Raw genomic sequence first — 17,765 nt, forward strand, 5'->3', positions numbered from 1 at the left:
ATCACAAACAGGCCAGTCAGAAAGCTTGTTACATCTCAGTCAATCACTTCCGGAAGCAGAAGGTCTCGGATCGGCGTCAAAGAATTCAGAGACGTATTTCAGTGCAGTGTGTCAGTCAATTTAGTACCATGGAGAGAGACGTGGATTTCCTCGGCAAGTACAGGGCTGTTTCTAGTAAACTAAAAAAGTAAGTGAACATTTTTTGCCTAAATGATGACAATATAACCAGTGATTTCGTCTGTGATGACCAGTGTTGCAAAATGTGGAGATTATTTTTTTTGTAAATATTGAGGTGTACTAAGTTACATGTACTAGATGTAGCTTCAACTGTCACAATTTCCTGTATGTTTTACTCCACCTGGAGTGTTATGCAGTATTTATCCAGATAAGACCTCATTTACATTTGTAAAACTTTTGTTATTTCACTTCACAGAAGTATTTGAAATCATTTACATTCTAAAACCATAATTTATTCTGCAATCCACTCCATTTGATTTTGAATAATTTTACTTCTTACAGTGATTTGTTGTCAAGAAACTTTGTATGACTGAAGATTCATGTAATATGAAGAATATGATAAAATTGTGTCATCCTATTGTAGTGCATGAACTATATTGTGTGTGTGTATATACATTATATTTATACATAATTCAAATAGCTTCCTTACTTTTAGTGTTTGTTAGAAACATGGAATACTAATGGTGATAAACCAGGCACCCCCTCCTTTTTTTTTTGGGGGGGGGGGTGGTGGTGGGGGTGCTTTTAATGTAGATTGGAAATCAAGCATAACTCATTCATTTCATAAACTGCACAACTAGAATATATGGATTCCAGGTATGCCACAGTGATAGACTCATCTAGTGACTCATGATAACTTTTGTATTTAGTGTATCTTGAAGTTCCATAGATGTTTAACATCATTCTCAGTAACCTTGAGCTACATCTGCTGAAGTTCTTATCCCAATGAATTACTCTCAGCATGAGAATGCATCAATATTTACAATTGTAACAATATGTTCAAATCCTTTTGTATTGTAGGAGATTCCTTCGTAAACCAAATGTTGCAGAAGCAAGTGAACAATTCGGTAAGTTGTGTAATCTGACTTATTACATTGACACTTCATCAACATTCTTTGGTTGAACTAACATTAAAAACAAAATTTCATCATGACAAAGTGGGTTGTCAATGGCCGAGCGGTTAGCTTGTACACCTCTTACTTCTGCAGTCTGGGTTTGAACCCGCCAGTTATAGGCTGGGTTTGATTAAAAATTTAACCAGGTCTGAGTTTGACCCCAGCCACACAACACAGCTTTTCCCTGGGTACTCCGGTTTCCCCCTGCTTCTTCAACACTAGGGCACTAGGGTGGTGCTCTTGTGACGACCATTCAGCAAATTTCCGAATTTATTTGGACGAATAAAGTTTATTAAATCAAACAATACACTGTCATTTCCTTGCACTTATATCTCAAAGTTAGATTTACTTTGCCTTCAATAGTGAGTACCATTGACGGTAGATACGATGAATTACATGATTCAATCTGACTTGTTTTTTCATCTCTGTCTGGTGAACATCCACAATAAAACTTAAACACTCCCCACACCTGTAGATATTACCACTGACAACTTATATTACATGTACCTCATTTATAGTCAACTCAAACCTTGCCTTGTAACAAGACCTTGGATCTCTGCTTGGAAGGTTAACGAACAAAGGCCGAGGATGACAGTGCCTGTGGTGTACACCTTAGATGCAATATGACCTTTGGTCCCCAAATAACAAAAGAAAGCCTGATGGTCTAGTTGCTAGACTAAGTCAAACCTATTTAGATGACCAAACTAGTAGAATTACAAATGTGTTTCATTTCTTAGTACAAAAGATGCTATCTTGGATGTCAAATGTATAGGTGTGTGTTTTCACTGTCTATTCTGTTGGAGTTCACACAGTGGCAGTGGAGAGACAATAGTCAGAGTAGAATCCAGTCATACTTTATTCGCACACAAGCTACATTTTTGTACCTTGATGAAAACTTTGCAATGATGACGATAACAACATTGTAACATAATCAGACCCCGTAAGCTTGTAAATGTACTATCTCAACAGGCATTAACCAAATAATCAACTTGAAGTGGGTGTTGACTGTATTCAATTACACAGACTCTCTGGTTATTATTTGACATGGTGTTGATACTTTTTTCATCACAGGTACATTATCAAGGACTTTAGAAAATCAAGAAAGTGCTCAATATGCTGGTCTTTGCTGTTTAGCCCAAGCAAGGTTTGATGAAACTTGTATACTATTACTTATTTCATTTAGAATTAATATATTGTACAAATTTAGCCCAGTTTGCAATGATGTACATGTGCATGTGTGTTTGAGTGAAAGAAACGTGATATAAGAAAAAAGAAACTGATATTCAGTCTGGAAACTATCTTACAATGAATATGTATGTTATGGATAGTCAGAACTACTCAGAGTGTTGTATGAGAAACAGATAGATTGATTAGTTGTTGAAGAAAGGAATGCAAACCTGTGCAATGCTGGCATAAGACATAAGATCCAAGATACAGGATAAGTTTTTTACACAATTTTACAAATTAAAGATTCATCATTGTGGACAGTCGCTTGATTGCTTTCTGTGTAGAGAACAGGATGGGTCCCTTCATTTCCTTAATTGCTTCCCTTGCACCAAACCAGGGAATGTCTTTCAGTCTACACTCATCACTTTTTGTTTTAACTTTTAATCCTCCCCTCTCTAGGGGATGGGGTGGGGTGTGGGGGTATTTGTTTGTACACAAAAACCACAAGTTGGGCAAAACATGATTAAACTGAAAAATTATATTCTTTTCCCTTTTTTTGTGGCTGTAATTTTCAGATGTGAACAGACACTAGCTAATTATCCTGGGGAGGCACATGCCTTGACAGAAGCAGCAAGACTGTTTGTACAAGCATCAGAAGCAGATAGATCATTGGATTGTCCTCACTTTGATGAACACCTGACTGCTGCCATCAATTGTTACAATCATACTATCCGAGTAAGTATAACAACTTCCAACTCAAGATACTGTTTTAGAACTTCAATCCCAGGTTCTCACAGTAGAGTTATTTTAACAGTGGAACCATTAGATGGGAGTACTTAGGACCATTCTGTTGTTCAGGACCAACATTTTCAATAGATTTGCCCGACAACTGACATGACAATGAAAAGTTGACTTTTGGCAAATTTCAAGTATTCAATCCTAATTTCAAGTTGTGTGTGTTCATGTCTATGTAAATTTATAATAGATTTCCATGTCTTGTCATTGTGGTGAGACACTGCAGTTAAATGAAATGCATTCAGGTTAATTTTTATGTACTTACTGCTGTTGGTGTATCTTTCCTTCTTTATTTTTGCATACCAATACAGATTCTTACAGAACAGAAGCAGCCAGCATTAGCAGCCATGCTAAGTTTACAGTTAGGAAATTATCTAAGGGTAAGATATATGTAATCATTGCATATCAGCCATGCTAAGTTTACAATTAGGAAATTATCTACGGGTAAGATATGTGTAATCATTGCATATCAGCCATGCTAAGTTTACAATTAGGAAATTATCTAAGGGTAAGATATATGTAATAATTGCATATCAGCCATGCTAAGTTTACAATTAGGAAATTATCTAAGGGTAAGATATATGTAATAATTGCATATCAGCCATGCTAAGTTTACAATTAGGAAATTATCTAAGGGTAAGATATATGTAATCATTGCATATCAGCCGTGCTAAGTTTACAATTAGGAAATTATCTAAGGGTAAGATATATGTAATCATTGCATATCATGAATTCAGCAGATATCTGAGGGTTTCTGACTGAGGGTTGCAGAAACCTACAGGTAAACCTCAAATTTAAATTGAACTTTGACCCCAATTCACCTGAACCAATGCTGTTGTGGATTGTAATTTACTTTCAAAGTGGCATTTTAAAAAAATTTTAATTGAAATCAGTGCTTGTCATGTGTCAGCAGTTTTATAGCATCAGGGGACCAGGTATATATTTCAATTATTGAAGGGAGAATTAGGTATAGTGAAAACTTGCAAATATTTCCATAGTTTGTACCATAACTGTTGTTGGGAATCCTGGTAAAATGTATGGGGAACCCAGGTAGATTTTACATGCTTATCTCCCATAACAAAACACTGAATTAGTAGACATTTCCTAAATATGTAGGAACTTCATTTGTACTTCATTTTATTTTTACTATATTTTATGGCTTTCAGTTTGAAAATAATCTCAACTGATGAGGTCTTGTAAGATAGTATCACTTGTTTCCAAATCTTGTAATGTTACACATAGTTGTATCCACTAAACAAACAAAAATGCATATCTGGATGAAGGAAAATATTTTGGTATAATGTGATCTAATGTTCAGTCATGTCATGTCCAATAATCCAGCATATACTAGTAATTACTAGACACTCTGTGACTCTCAGTATCAATGCCTTCAATCTGTTATAGGAAATAGGCAAGGCAGGAGAAGCTATAGGTCATTACCAAAGAGCAGCTGAACTACAGTTCCAGGTATGGAATAACTTTTTTTATATATCGTGAAATCATTGGTCACCTTTAGTTGTTAGCAAATGTATGACATGCTGTAATGCAATTTTAGTATAGTTGTGGAAAGGGGGGATTCTTGTTACAATAGTTTACTTTATTTTCACTGTCAGACATGAATGTTGAGAGTAAATTGTAAGGGATCAGGTAGACAAAAACACAGATAGATTTCTCCATAGTATGATCCATACATAGATCATTATACTTTTCACGGGAGGTAGAAAAAAATGAAATGTTCAGTTTGTTCTTCTACTCCATGAAGTTAGCTTTCTTCCCTGTAGTCATAAAATGACATTTTGATTGTTTTCTAGAATCCATTGGATTGTCTAACATCACTTGGCTGTGTGTCGTCCTGTAAAATAGAAACACGTAAGTCAGTGAAAACTACAGTTGTACTAATATTGTGGAGTAAATTTTTTCTGTTTTATTTTTTCATTATCATATAATGAAGTTTGCTGATGTTACAATGTTAGTTATGACAATATCTAAATATCTAATATCTGTTCAATACCTGAAAGATTTGTAAAATTTGTAATCACATGTCATTGTGAATTCCATGTAGTCGGTCATTAGTAGCAGTTTATAATGATAGATGATAAATTAGATGTTATTCCATAATATTTGTCTTCATTCAGCCAAGGAAAATATGAGTGACCTAAGGGGCCTTTGTCACTACAAGTCACTAGACGGGTAGTGACAACCCCTTAGGTCATGAGTATTTTCCAGTTGAATGAAGACAAATATTGGAGAATAACATAATTATACCAGTGCCAGTAATATCAAAGAAAAATCAGGGAAAGTGATGGCAATTTTGAACGTTTTGACTCTATTTTTCGAACACAGCAAAAAAAGTGACGTAAACATGTGTTGTTGTGACATAGACATGCATTGCCAGAACAACCAGAGTGTATATTCTATATTTTATGCATGGTATAATTCTTGTTACTCAACCTTATGATTCTTATTTCTTATGATTAACATTTTGCCAGTTCAGGTCGACAAGAGTTTTGTCAAACTGTGTGTTTGCTGTCTTTACCGCTAAGCATAGCTGTCTATGTATTGGATCACTTTGTTAAATTTACAGAGTTCTAACCGTGTTACAGTTATAGTACTTTTACATCTATCTTCATCTATATTATACCAGCTAATCTCCTTACAGATATCACACTATATGTACTTGGAAGAGAAGGGTAACTTTTAATTATACTTTGATATTTGATGTTACATTATTGTAGGTGATTATGAAGGAGCATTAACAGTGTTGACAGAGATGGAATATTTGGCCAAAGAGAGGGGTATCTGTCCTCACAGTGAACGTTTGATGGGTGCATTCTCTGACATCATAGCTAATTGTGAAACCACTAGAGTTCTGTTACTAATGTTACTACAGGTAGGAAACTCATATAATTATGTCATTTGATCAAGCTAATAAGATAACTTTTCTTTTTGAAAAAATATTACCATAGTATTAAACCAAACCAACATTTGAAGTCTATCAAAGGTTGAGTGAAACTAATCTTTGTAATTTTAATGTAAGACTTTATGACAAATCTTATTATATCATCAGTATAGTGTGAACAATATTTATAAGGTATTCAATCTAACTTTACTCTCAAACTTTTTTGCTATCAAAAATATTAAACTATCAATGGAAAATTCCAGTTTAGGATTATTTCTGCCTTTAGTACAAGTGTATTGATAACTGCTATCAACTTACATACATGATTTTCTTGACAAATCCAAAGCATTTCAAGACAAATAGATTATGCCATCACCACAGGTTTTCCCACAAACCCTTACAGGATATCCCCCAAATAGCTAAATACATGAAAATACAGTAGAGCTTCTTTACAAGATTTCAAACTTGAGTCAGTTACCAAGGTGCTGTTTTATCACCCAAAGTCATACATAAGTTGATAGCAATAATCAATATAAGTGTACTAAAGGTAGAAATAAGTCTGACTGGACTTTTCTTTTAAGTTGATATCAGTAATCAATACAAGTGTACTAAAGACAGAAATAAGTCTGACTGGACTTTTCCTAAATGATGCATGTGATACATAAACCATTTTAACTTTCCCTTTCAGCCAACTCCCCAAAGAATCCGACCGGAGCATGCCCAAACCTTAGAGAGATATGCCTGGGAATCCACTGAGGAAAATGATACTGGTCAGTAGAGTATTGTATACTAAACATTGTTTTGAAATCATGTTTGTAGTAGACCTTCAGTTTTCAAGCTTTAGTCAGATGTGTTCATTTTCAAACTTTGTTGATATTTAGTGTGAATCTTAATCCTCTGAGAAAGTCACTCAGGTCTAATCATTGATGGTGATATCTTTGATTGAAAAGTATATATGTAGTAGATTAACAAAAGAATTACATTACTTTGAGGAAGAAATAACTCAAAAGATGTAGACAATAGTAATTCTAACCATATCAATATGTATTTTTGTGGAATTAATGGTACACGCATACAATTGATATTATGTGGACTATGCCAGCTTTTTATTTAAGGTATTTTCTATTAAAAGTGTACAATTTAAAGTTTGAATTTCAATATCAACAAAACTTTGATAAAATCCTTAAAGTAAGAGCCAATCCAATTGTGTGGGGCTGAATATGCCATGAAAAAGTGAACTTTGAATAAGTGAAATGATTTCTTTCATATTATGTATCTCTTTCAGCAATGAATTGTCTAAGTGAAGAGATGGTTCTTTTGCTACAGTCCTTAGTGGTAAGTTGTCATTTGTATTTTACCCTAAAGAAGAATAACTTGTATAACACTCGGTAATATACCATATTCCGATTATCAGAGAGATAAAAGTTGTCATGGTTTGGCAACCAGGAGCACTGTTTGCAAGCCAATTTGGGGCAAGAAGTGAGGGCCAGAATCATTGAATATTGTAGTATAAAGCCAGTAGACATGAACTCATTTTCCAAGTTGTTCATGCTTTACTGTTTTGACAGTGATCACCAGTAATCTAACATGCCAAACCACTACAACTATAATTTTCTTTTAAGAGTTCTTTTTCACATATTTTGTTCATGGCTTTGTGCATTTCCAATACAATCAGAGGCCACAACCAAATATTAGCCTTCACTTTACTAAATCTGGGACTTCTTCAGATCCATATGTGTGTGAAATGGCCACAACTTCAGTATCTGGAATGTGGAATATGATCATGTAATTCAGTGACAAGATTACCAAAGTTTTTTTTATGTGTACATTGTACAGTTGATTATTTTAATCAAAATGATAGGAAGGTATGTTTGAGGTATTCATAAGAACTAATATTTATAGCTCAAGACAGTTCAAATGCAACCTTACTTGTAAAATTATTTATTGCATTTCCACATCCACATTATCGATATTTTGCTCATTACAGTTTCTTGTTTCTGTATTATAATTTTTTTCAGATGGCTTGTCAGTCCAAGGACATAGAATCTTTGAAAGCACTGCAAATAGATTTATGGTCAGTCACCTACTCAGTGTCAATGTTTTCTTAATTTATCATTTGTTGTGTCTAGTTTATGTCATAAAAGCTCTGCATTCAGTCCACATCACTACAAACTATGGAAATTGATATTCTACTAGTAAAATGGAGCATGTGTCAGTTTGATAGTCATGAAATTATAGCAAATGTGTACAAAATGTGATATTTTCAGTGTATCAGCTATGACCTCTGTCTATGCATAGGGGCCAATGTTGGATTAGGATTATTGAAGTGGGAAACAGCTGTCTGATAGAGCTGTATTAGAAGTAGTGCTATAGCAAACGTTTGGCCAACAACACAATTACAATACTATCTAATCCTTAATAGTGATATACATTAATTGAAATGTTGAAAATAGGGAAATAAAACACCTGCCTTTAAAGGCCTCAGTCTGAAGCTCAATGTTTATGAGTACACATTACATAGTAAAATAGTGAGTGCAATGGTTCATAGCTTCAGTGACTGACTACACTTCAATTGTACTGTCTTGTACAAAAATAGTCTGTAAGATACAATGTGTTGTGCCGCTATTGTCAGTGGTTGCTGATAGGGCTGCACCAAGTGTTGGTCAATGGGGCAGTACAACATTTCCTATCTGACAGATTAGTTTATAAATCATTGCTTCTATTGTTACTAACTGGAACTTTAATCTTTAACCTCTTCTCTAGGCCACAGTTGTCAGCAGAACAAAATCATCTACTTCATTTAGCCATCAAAGAGATTACCCACCCATCTGGTGAAGGTGTATGAACGTGATGGTACCAAAGATATCTGTACAAGATATAATGTATGTATTATGGGATGTGCAATATTCATACCGACATGTATCATTCATAGATATGGACAACCATGGAGATTAAACAGCTGCATCCCTTTGTTGTGTTGCCAATGAAACATTAATTCAACAACTACTAGATAGAACACTAACAAATATTTATTCTATTGTAATTGTTTAAAAAAGTAATTACACACAGTTGCCATCTTTCATGTGGGTTGGGTCATGTCAGGTTAGGTCAATTCCTGAGTTTCTTAATTACATAGGGATGAGAGTGAGTGCAAGTACCCTGTGTTACAGACATCATGTCATATACTCAAGAATTGGGGTAATTAAGTGTGTTACAAGGATCCCCAGGGAGCATAAGCAAACACATCACAGAATTTTTATGAAAATGTTCTCTTCAAAGACATAATTTCCTTTGCATGCTAATATGACTTATAGAACACTTGTCATTTCCATATGATCATATTGCATGCAAGTAGGCTTTCTTTCTACATGAGTATGCAGTGAATAGTGGAGGAAAGACTTCATCATCACCACCAACAATTGTTCACCTTCAGTTATTTTACAGTGAGGAAACCTGTTCAATTGATGATGCACTCCTTGTAAATGTTCCTCAACTACATAAATACATTACTCAGTCACTCTCCAGATGTATTGAAATTACATACCTCTAAGATTTGTTTACAATATGGCAGTTTTCAAAGGTATCGATTGCACTAAATACAGGAACTGTGCCACTGGCATTCACAAAGTGTTGTTTGAAAGTTATACAATGTTAGCAATGACTAGTCAATAAGTTATAATATACATGTAAATCATCCTACTGGCAACATATCATTGCCACAGTTGTTCTTGCAGACTATAGACAAAGCAGTTTTACTGTCTGTAAACAGTGAAAGTATACTTGATAGCAGAGTCTCAGTATGTTGGGGCAGGAGGCCATTTATGAAACAATGTACAATATACCAGATACAATGTATAGATGTTTCATTACGAGAAAGGGGTTTGAGAAAAATTGCCCAACTATTTCATATACCCAGTTTACACTTAATGTCTTTGATTGAAATATCAATTTATTTGTAGACACTAACAAACAATATGGTCATATAAATTTACCAGCTCTAGTGAACAAGTTACAAAGTCATCTGCCTCTGTCTGTGTGTGTGTGTGTGTGTGTGTGTGTGTGTGTGAAAGTGCTGTTGAAGGTGTGGAAGACAGTCATGATAGCAGAAGACATACAGTAGTACGGCACATACCTTCTCTGAAGGATTTGACAGCCATGCTGGATTCTAAAAAGCTACGTTTTACAATATGCACTTTATTTTCAGGATGCATTCGATGTGCTTTTATATTAAGATATACTATAGTTGTTCCCACTTATCACAACCCTGCCTGTGAGCTCCCACAACGTACCTTTCTCGTATAAATCATTTCCTATCGCTATTTCTCGAACGGTCGTCATCTGTATTTCTTACTTTTATTAATGATATGCAATCCAGTTCACGAAGTGACGGTTATTACTGCTCCGTGAACGTCGGCGTCACACTACGCTAATATTATGAAGTCACTTCCTCTGGACCGAACCAAACTATAACCTATTATATGGCTATTATTATTATTTCCCACATTGGATATAATTTCTGAGCGAACATCAATTGCCTAACGATATTGTCTGGGAATGCAAAAAAACAATTCAGTAAAATGTGATGGTTTACTTGAGATCTGGCGAAGTCATGGATTATTTATTGTCGTTGTTTTCAGTCAAGAAGTTGGCAGTACCAAGTATATGGAATTTACAAAACAGTAGTAACGGGTTATCTATAGATTTCTATCAAAATATTAACAGCAATGAAGGGCTGAAATTAAAATTGTTCACACGAATATGTTTTCGCACTTATGTTTTCGATAACAATATTTTTGTCATCTATTAACGATCTGATAATACTGAAAGAAGTGAATCTATTCAATAGAAAAATGGTGAACATGATATAAACTTACACCCAGACTTTATTTTCGTGTTCAACGATCAAGAAAAATTTTCGCTCTCGCACACACTAAAAATCCCCACACGTACACACACCAAGAAATTCAGTTTTCCTTTATATTATTTCTTTGTCATGCGATGTTACAAATGTCACTGCCATTAAATCTCCAGTATGAAGTCTGTGACGCACGCCGAACAAAATGTTTCTTCTTCCTGAAATCTTCGAAGTTTTCGACTGTATATGGGACAGCTGTCAAAATGAAGCCTAGAATTGAGACTGGACGTTGGAGGCGCCATACGCGCACTTCGTTGTTTTTAGCAAAGTGCTCGATCGATCAAGCGGTTTGACGTGCAGTTTGTATTTTTTTTGCCGAGCACTTTACCGCTTTTGCTACCTTTAGATACCTGATGCGTTGCTACATTTGCACTTCTTGGGTCTTGAAGGCTCTGTGTTAGGAAATGTCCGATATTTTGCCAGGTAAGGCGTAATTTAGCAGAAAAATCCGCCCAACTTTGCGATTCAGATCTGAATCGGTTCCGTTTATTTTCGTTGTTTGCGTTTTAGAGGAATTTTGTAGCGTTTGATTCGGGTATAAACGTCGGAACGAAAAAAGGCACAAAAACAGACGAAAAAGTCCTCAAAATCACATCAAACGCTACAATTATTGCAGCTATAGTGGAATACACAGTTCCTCTGCTAATACTTTAAAAGACATCGGGTACATCGAGTCTGAGCCAGGTGACTTGTCTTGTCTTGTTTTCACTTTAAAAGTGCTTTTCTCACCAGTTCTATCTTGTTATACTCAGTTCTGCCATTGCGGGATATGTTATTGTTATTTGGTATTGGCAATATAAATTTTATGCGGCTATGTGCAGGACTCCTTTGCATGGACATAGGGGCTTGTAGTATTTCTTAGATTGTTGTTTTCCTGGTCTACAGGCTAAATATAACAACCTTTTGACTATATATTCCTACCTGTATAGAGAATGATACACTTGTAGCTTGTAACAGTAGGATTCGTATGATATTTTCTCAAGAAAAGGGCAATCTAAGCAATAATACGTGCCCCCCCCCCCCATGCGTCCTGTGCACGTCCTGTCACGACGTCCTCATGTGCATGCATCCTATGACCACATCCTGTGATCCTGTGACCAATGTCCTGTGATGTGACGCTGTCTTGTCACAGCGCCCTCTGTAGAGGCAAGTCCTGCGGCCGCGGAGGGTCTTAGCGCATTGGTATTGTCGCTACCCCTCTAGGAGAACGTCGCCATCTTGGTTGCCGGTGCATTTGTTCACGAAGCAGACAGCGGTTTAGAAACAACAGTAAGTATGAATTTCACTAGCTCCTCTGTATATGTAAGTTATAGAAAACCATGGAATACAGGTCACCCTTCGTGTAACATTACGAGAATTTCAATGAGTTACATACAAGCGAAACTGTAGTACGTGCTCACGATCGCCGTTGTAATGGAGTCCTAGGTCCTGATTCGTCGTCGATGTCCGTACGCGCATACATTTGTAAATGGCACATAAGTGTAATATCCCTGCGTGCTGTAAAAGTTACTGACAGTTCTACGTTTTTGTTGTGCGTCATGAAGCATTTGACAAGGGATTGATTCTCTGTACGATAATTGCAAAACATCGAAGAGGTCATGTATTAATCGTTGACCTTCGAATTTGAAGCTTGCACTTTCCTTTCTCAAATTTTCTGTGTTCGCCATACGCAATTTCTGATATTCATCGGTATCATGGTGACAGAAGTTACTGATATTGCTTTGTTGAGTAAAATTGTCGAAATCTATCGTATAAAGATATAAATGTATCTCGAAAGAATATATTTTATCCAGAGATCACGGTATACCTAGTGGTCAAGTACAAGTGTATACCGTAACTTTGTTTACACATATAGTCATACATACGTCTGAATAATTTCCAATATACATTTATTTATGTATTTATTTATATATTTATTACTTTAGGTCAAACATGACAGATACATACAAGACGGCACCATTCGATGCCAGGTTTCCAAACCAGAACCAAACAAAGAACTGCTGGCAGAACTACATGGACTATCAGAGGTGCCAAAAGATCAAAGGAGAAGACTATGAACCATGTGATTACTTCAGAAAAGTGTACAAATCACTGTGTCCACTTAGATGGGTAAGTTGTCTTGAGGAGATGATAATATTTTGTCATTATGACTCGGTTAATCCTACTGAGGGCCCAATATTCTTCACAGTAAGAGTAATTACCAGTAGACTACTACTAGTGCTAGCAGTGTTATGAGCAATCAAAATAGAGTATTGGCATTGTACATGTATCTCCAATCTGATTGGAATCTGATGTATTGTACACTTGCGGTTTCTTTTTGGCTGTTACGTTTACTGTCTTTTGTTCTTTTGTGAGTGCTCGTACGTACATCTGAAAACAACACCATAGACATTCCCGTACCAAGTATCATATTTACAAGTAGCCAATCAGAGTCTGTCTTACAATATATACACTCAACATTCAAAATTGAAAGAAAGAGAACCACCAAACAACAGTAACATCGCTGTCTGCGCTCTGTGCTCTATCTCTTTTCGAACAGAGTGCTCTGAAGTACTGTACCCATATGTTTTGTCACATAACATGTTCTCATTCATTGAGTGTATTCACTCGGCACTTAGATTTGGTATGGGAATGCCAATGGGGTTGTGTCAGATGTATGTAACGAGTGCTCACAAAAGAACAAACAACAGTAAATGTAACAGCCAAAAAGGAAATCGTGAAGTGTACACTACATCGGATTTTAATCAGATTGATCTCAGACCACTAAATAGACAGACTAGAAAAGCGGCTTTTCCCTTGATGTCATGATGTCACTTACATGTATTTGCTGTAGCGATAATTAATCCTAATTAGGGGCCGTTGTTTATGTATGAAGTTGCTATGTTACGTTTCATCACGTAAAGTTACGCGATATTTGGGCCTGAGTAACTGCAATAATTGTAGCGTTTGATGTGATTTTGAAGACTTTTCGTTCTGTTTGTACTTTTTTTTTGTTCCAGTGTTTGACTAAATCCTGCATTAAACGTAAATAGACGGAAGCCATTCAGATCTGAATCACAAATTGGGTGATAGCGGGATCCGAGACTGTAGTTGGATGGATTATTCTACTAAGTTACGCCTTTTCTGCCAAAAAATCAGACATGTTGAAATTTGAATTTTTCCTAAAAAAAACACACGCTAAAAATCTGATCGGAAAATAGTCAGATCGTGCGTAATCTACCCACCATTGGCCAGTATAAATTGAACTTGTATGAGTATTATTCATTATTGAACATTACCACAAAGAAATATGAACAAATTAATTCTTTACATCGATAAAAATTGGTCCCAAGACGATAGTATGGGCGCAGACTACGGGTCAACAAGTTACGCATTTTGCCGACTTTCACTATGACACCCGTAAATTCCCCGTTGGGAGATAACACGAACTTAGCGGTACTTCTGATGCTTATACTGTTCCCACGACCAACTACATGTATTCAACGATGTATTTCTGGTAAAGTTCAGTGGAAATTTCTTTGGACGGTTGACAAATTGACATCGTAAGAGATGTTATGAGAGCCGTTGGTTACTTCCGCCATGTTGAAATTCGATTTTGTCAGCGAAAAACGCACACAAAAATTACGATCGCTCGTCATTTCGGTCCTATTTCTAAACCGTTCACTTCCATGTGTTCAAAATGGCAGACAAGCACAGTGATTGGGAAGTCAACGCGCCCCGCACGATAGTCGCATTTAATTGAAAATTGGCACTTCTTGGTGCCCACAAAGGCGCATTGTGTCTAACAGTGAAATTTAGACACTTCAGTGCTGGAGTGCCGATTCGGTAGAGGCGAAGTACGGAAGTACATTGTAAACCCAACTCACGTCAGCTGTGTGAAATGATGCCCCCACACGTCGTCTTTTGCAAAGCAAATCTGAATACTTATACTGTTTCATGTCCCTCTATCCATGTTTGACTATTTGAATACACGATACACGCGTGACCATCCCTGGGTATAGTGAAACAAATCAAACCAATACGATTCAAGGTATTCAAATTAGTATGCCCTTTGATGACCTCGCCTGACCGTCACTGCGTTCATCATGCATGAGAAAAGACGTCAACTCCTTGAATGAATGTTACGATCAGTGATTATGATCACCGATGTTTTAGAATAAATACTGGAAGCATAAATTTATCAACACAATTACTAATCTTGTAGGTAACAACTCAAATCGCTACCACAGAAAACTACCGTCACGATGTCCACTTTTCCGTGTCAGGCTTACAACGGTTGCATGGCTTCATACGGTACGGACTTACGGTTAACGACTTGAACATGCTTCCCTACTGTACAAACAATAACAAGCAGAAATATTACTTTACTTATTTATGTATTTAATTTCCATGTGACTACATAAGAACACTTTTACTTTCGTACCCCTATGGGCCCTATCAGAAATAACGAATGTTGCCAATTCTACCTCACCATTCATTCCGTAGTAACTCGTTACTATACTATAAAGTCTCATGAGAAACAGGCTCTCACCACTACATTGTGAGAGACTATTACGAGTTCGACTTGAGGGTAAAGGTCTCAACGACCACAACTTTGGGGAATCCGTAAGGAAATTTCATGACAAAAAGAGGCTAATAAAAACCTCTGTTAAATAGAGACTCATATATCCCTGTGCTCATCATTGTTTAGATTTTGTTATAATAGTTAACTGTTATGTAATGACCTGTGATTGAAAGATGCATCTTTCACATTTGAAACCTCCCTATGTGAGAGCTCATATTTTGTCAATAATAATGTAGAATTGATGGTTACTTCATTTTAACTATTTCGCTTTATTGTTGGATCATGAATGCTAACTTGGACCCATTAGCAATTCTGAATGGCCCATTGAAATTGAAAATGGCCCATTCATTTTTGCTGGAATGGGGCCATTGTCACATTGGTGTTTTGAGACTTCCCAATCACTGCAAGCAAAACATAGCTAATACGCATGTGTGGAACTAGTTATGGCAGCAAGTTTTGCAGCAATAGCTGCCGTTAAACGGCATAACGGCGAGATAGGCGAATCATGGGTGAATGAACTTTGCCATCCCCATATATGGGGTACTGGTGGGCGCCTTAGCGCGTCCCCATATATGGGGTACTGGTGGTGAAAGGGTTAAAGGTATTGGGCATAAAGTGGGGTGAAAAAACTACATCAGCCTATTTGACAATATGAAATCAGAATACTGGCATTAACAGTGATGTTATTAATAACCCATAGGCTATAAGTAGTGTGCAAATATCTGATTACCCATAGGCTATAAGTAGTGTGCAAATGTGTAACAGCCAGTGGGGTAGACAATGATAGTATTCAGAATTTAGTGAGAAGTGAAATAAAATTACAGATCGCAATGTAGACAAGGTAATTAATTTGATGATAGAAAACAAATGTAGCGTGTGATAGACAGAATAACTTGAATTCTCATGGTCAACATTGATCATTCATATAAGTCCCTTAAATGTTACAAATTGATGACATGTCAAAATTGCCTAAGCACAAGCCCAAACGGCCCATTAGCATGCAATGCAAGTGAGGAATCACAAATATATCATAAAATGAAGTCTGTGTGTGAATCAAAATAGAACAAATTTATGGATGTCACCTTGAACTTTGTGATATAATACGTATGATGAGTAGGTCACATTCTTTTAGTGGTCAGCATCTTGACTCACTTTAGACATATTTAGAGATGTAGAGATCAATATACACACCATGTCAGGCACCATGCACATCAACTTTGCAGTTTACTGTTTTGTAATTAGCCCCCAACACTTTGGGTTCCTTGATATTCATATGTCTCACATAGCATGTTACCTTTGTGCCAGGTTTGGTTGAAATCCGTCAATGCATGTCAGAGATATTTTGCGACCGAATCAAATATGGCAGCCATATTTGTTGTTTGTGAGTTTACCCTCATAACTCTGGTGTACACCAACCAATTTCAACCAAACGTACCATAAAGGTAACATACTATGTGAGACATATGCTTCTTATAGAATTTATATAAGAAGCATTATTACACATAATGTTGCTACAAATGAGTGTATTGTGTTCTCCCCTCCATATACACACATGATTGATGGGAGTCTAGTTATATTACAATTTTACTAACAAACACATTTTGTGTTTGTTAATTTGCTACAGGTTGAAACTTGGGATGAACAAAGAGAAGAAGGTACCTTTGCTGGCAAGATATGATTGGTACCGTGAAGAATTGACAGAATTCTGTGTGTCTGCTGCAATTTGTCAACTATATTCAGGTTCCTGTTTGTTATGTAGCTGAATCAATATATATGTTTTGGGGTTGTAGAATTAGATCTGAGAAACAAAATTATACGTCTACAGACAGACTTTTCCTGTGTTTGTTAATTACCTGGATATCCTCATTTTGTTTGAAATTATATCTAACACCATGTGCAGGAAAATTGTAAGTTGTATTGAATAAAATTCATATTTAATTCACAAAATATATGCATCTGTGTTGTATCATCTCGTCCAAGGGTTCAGTGAGTTTTGCAGTGATTTTGTCATAGGTCCTTGGTGTAACATTTTGTCATACCGACTCACTGTTATCATTATTATTTCTTTAATTCAGGCCACCAAGATGTACCATAAAAATATAAATACATACAAACACAAAGAAAAAGACAGATAAAAATAATATTAAACTAGCAACTATCTTGTACTATACATGACAATCCTATACTTTCTCCAAAAGTTTGAACGAAAATATGCATCAGAGTCAATGTAGATTCGAATTAAAGTATTGTGACTCAACAATTATGCTAACACATACATGTATAGTACACTAA

At 36.0% G+C, this 17,765-nt stretch overlaps 2 protein-coding genes across 2 annotated transcripts; both read left to right on the forward strand.

Annotated features, from left to right (window-relative positions):
• The first annotated feature begins 48 nt into the window (after positions 1-48).
• Positions 49-9,994, forward strand: LOC144435282 (40-kDa huntingtin-associated protein-like). Its single transcript, XM_078123871.1, has 12 exons — positions 49-187; positions 1,039-1,085; positions 2,205-2,277; positions 2,876-3,035; positions 3,407-3,475; positions 4,500-4,562; positions 4,907-4,964; positions 5,831-5,985; positions 6,683-6,764; positions 7,280-7,329; positions 8,013-8,068; positions 8,758-9,994. Exons 1-12 carry the CDS (start codon positions 129-131, stop codon positions 8,837-8,839), a joined length of 954 nt encoding a protein of 317 aa, XP_077979997.1. The 5' UTR covers positions 49-128; the 3' UTR covers positions 8,840-9,994.
• A 2,048-nt stretch (positions 9,995-12,042) lies between these two features.
• LOC144435716 (cytochrome c oxidase subunit 6B1-like) lies at positions 12,043-17,385 on the forward strand. The gene is made up of 3 exons (XM_078124324.1): positions 12,043-12,178; positions 12,835-13,018; positions 17,098-17,385. The coding sequence occupies exons 2-3, from the start codon at positions 12,842-12,844 to the stop codon at positions 17,149-17,151; spliced, it is 231 nt and encodes a 76-aa protein (XP_077980450.1). The 5' UTR covers positions 12,043-12,178; positions 12,835-12,841; the 3' UTR covers positions 17,152-17,385.
• Positions 17,386-17,765: the final 380 nt, after the last annotated feature.

Source organism: Glandiceps talaboti, chromosome 5 (assembly GCF_964340395.1).
Source record: "Glandiceps talaboti chromosome 5, keGlaTala1.1, whole genome shotgun sequence".
NCBI lineage: Eukaryota > Metazoa > Hemichordata > Enteropneusta > Spengelidae > Glandiceps > Glandiceps talaboti.

Excerpts from the sequence above, each read along its gene's own strand:
- LOC144435716 (XM_078124324.1), top strand. The coding sequence starts at position 12,842 with ATGACAGATACATACAAGACGGCACCATTCGATGCCAGGTTTCCAAAC. Across the intron at positions 13,019-17,097 it reads CACTGTGTCCACTTAGATGG|GTTGAAACTTGGGATGAACA; the intron begins GTAAGTTGTCTT and ends AATTTGCTACAG.
- LOC144435282 (XM_078123871.1), top strand. The coding sequence starts at position 129 with ATGGAGAGAGACGTGGATTTCCTCGGCAAGTACAGGGCTGTTTCTAGT. Across the intron at positions 1,086-2,204 it reads AGAAGCAAGTGAACAATTCG|GTACATTATCAAGGACTTTA; the intron begins GTAAGTTGTGTA and ends TTTTCATCACAG. Across the intron at positions 4,563-4,906 it reads CAGCTGAACTACAGTTCCAG|AATCCATTGGATTGTCTAAC; the intron begins GTATGGAATAAC and ends ATTGTTTTCTAG.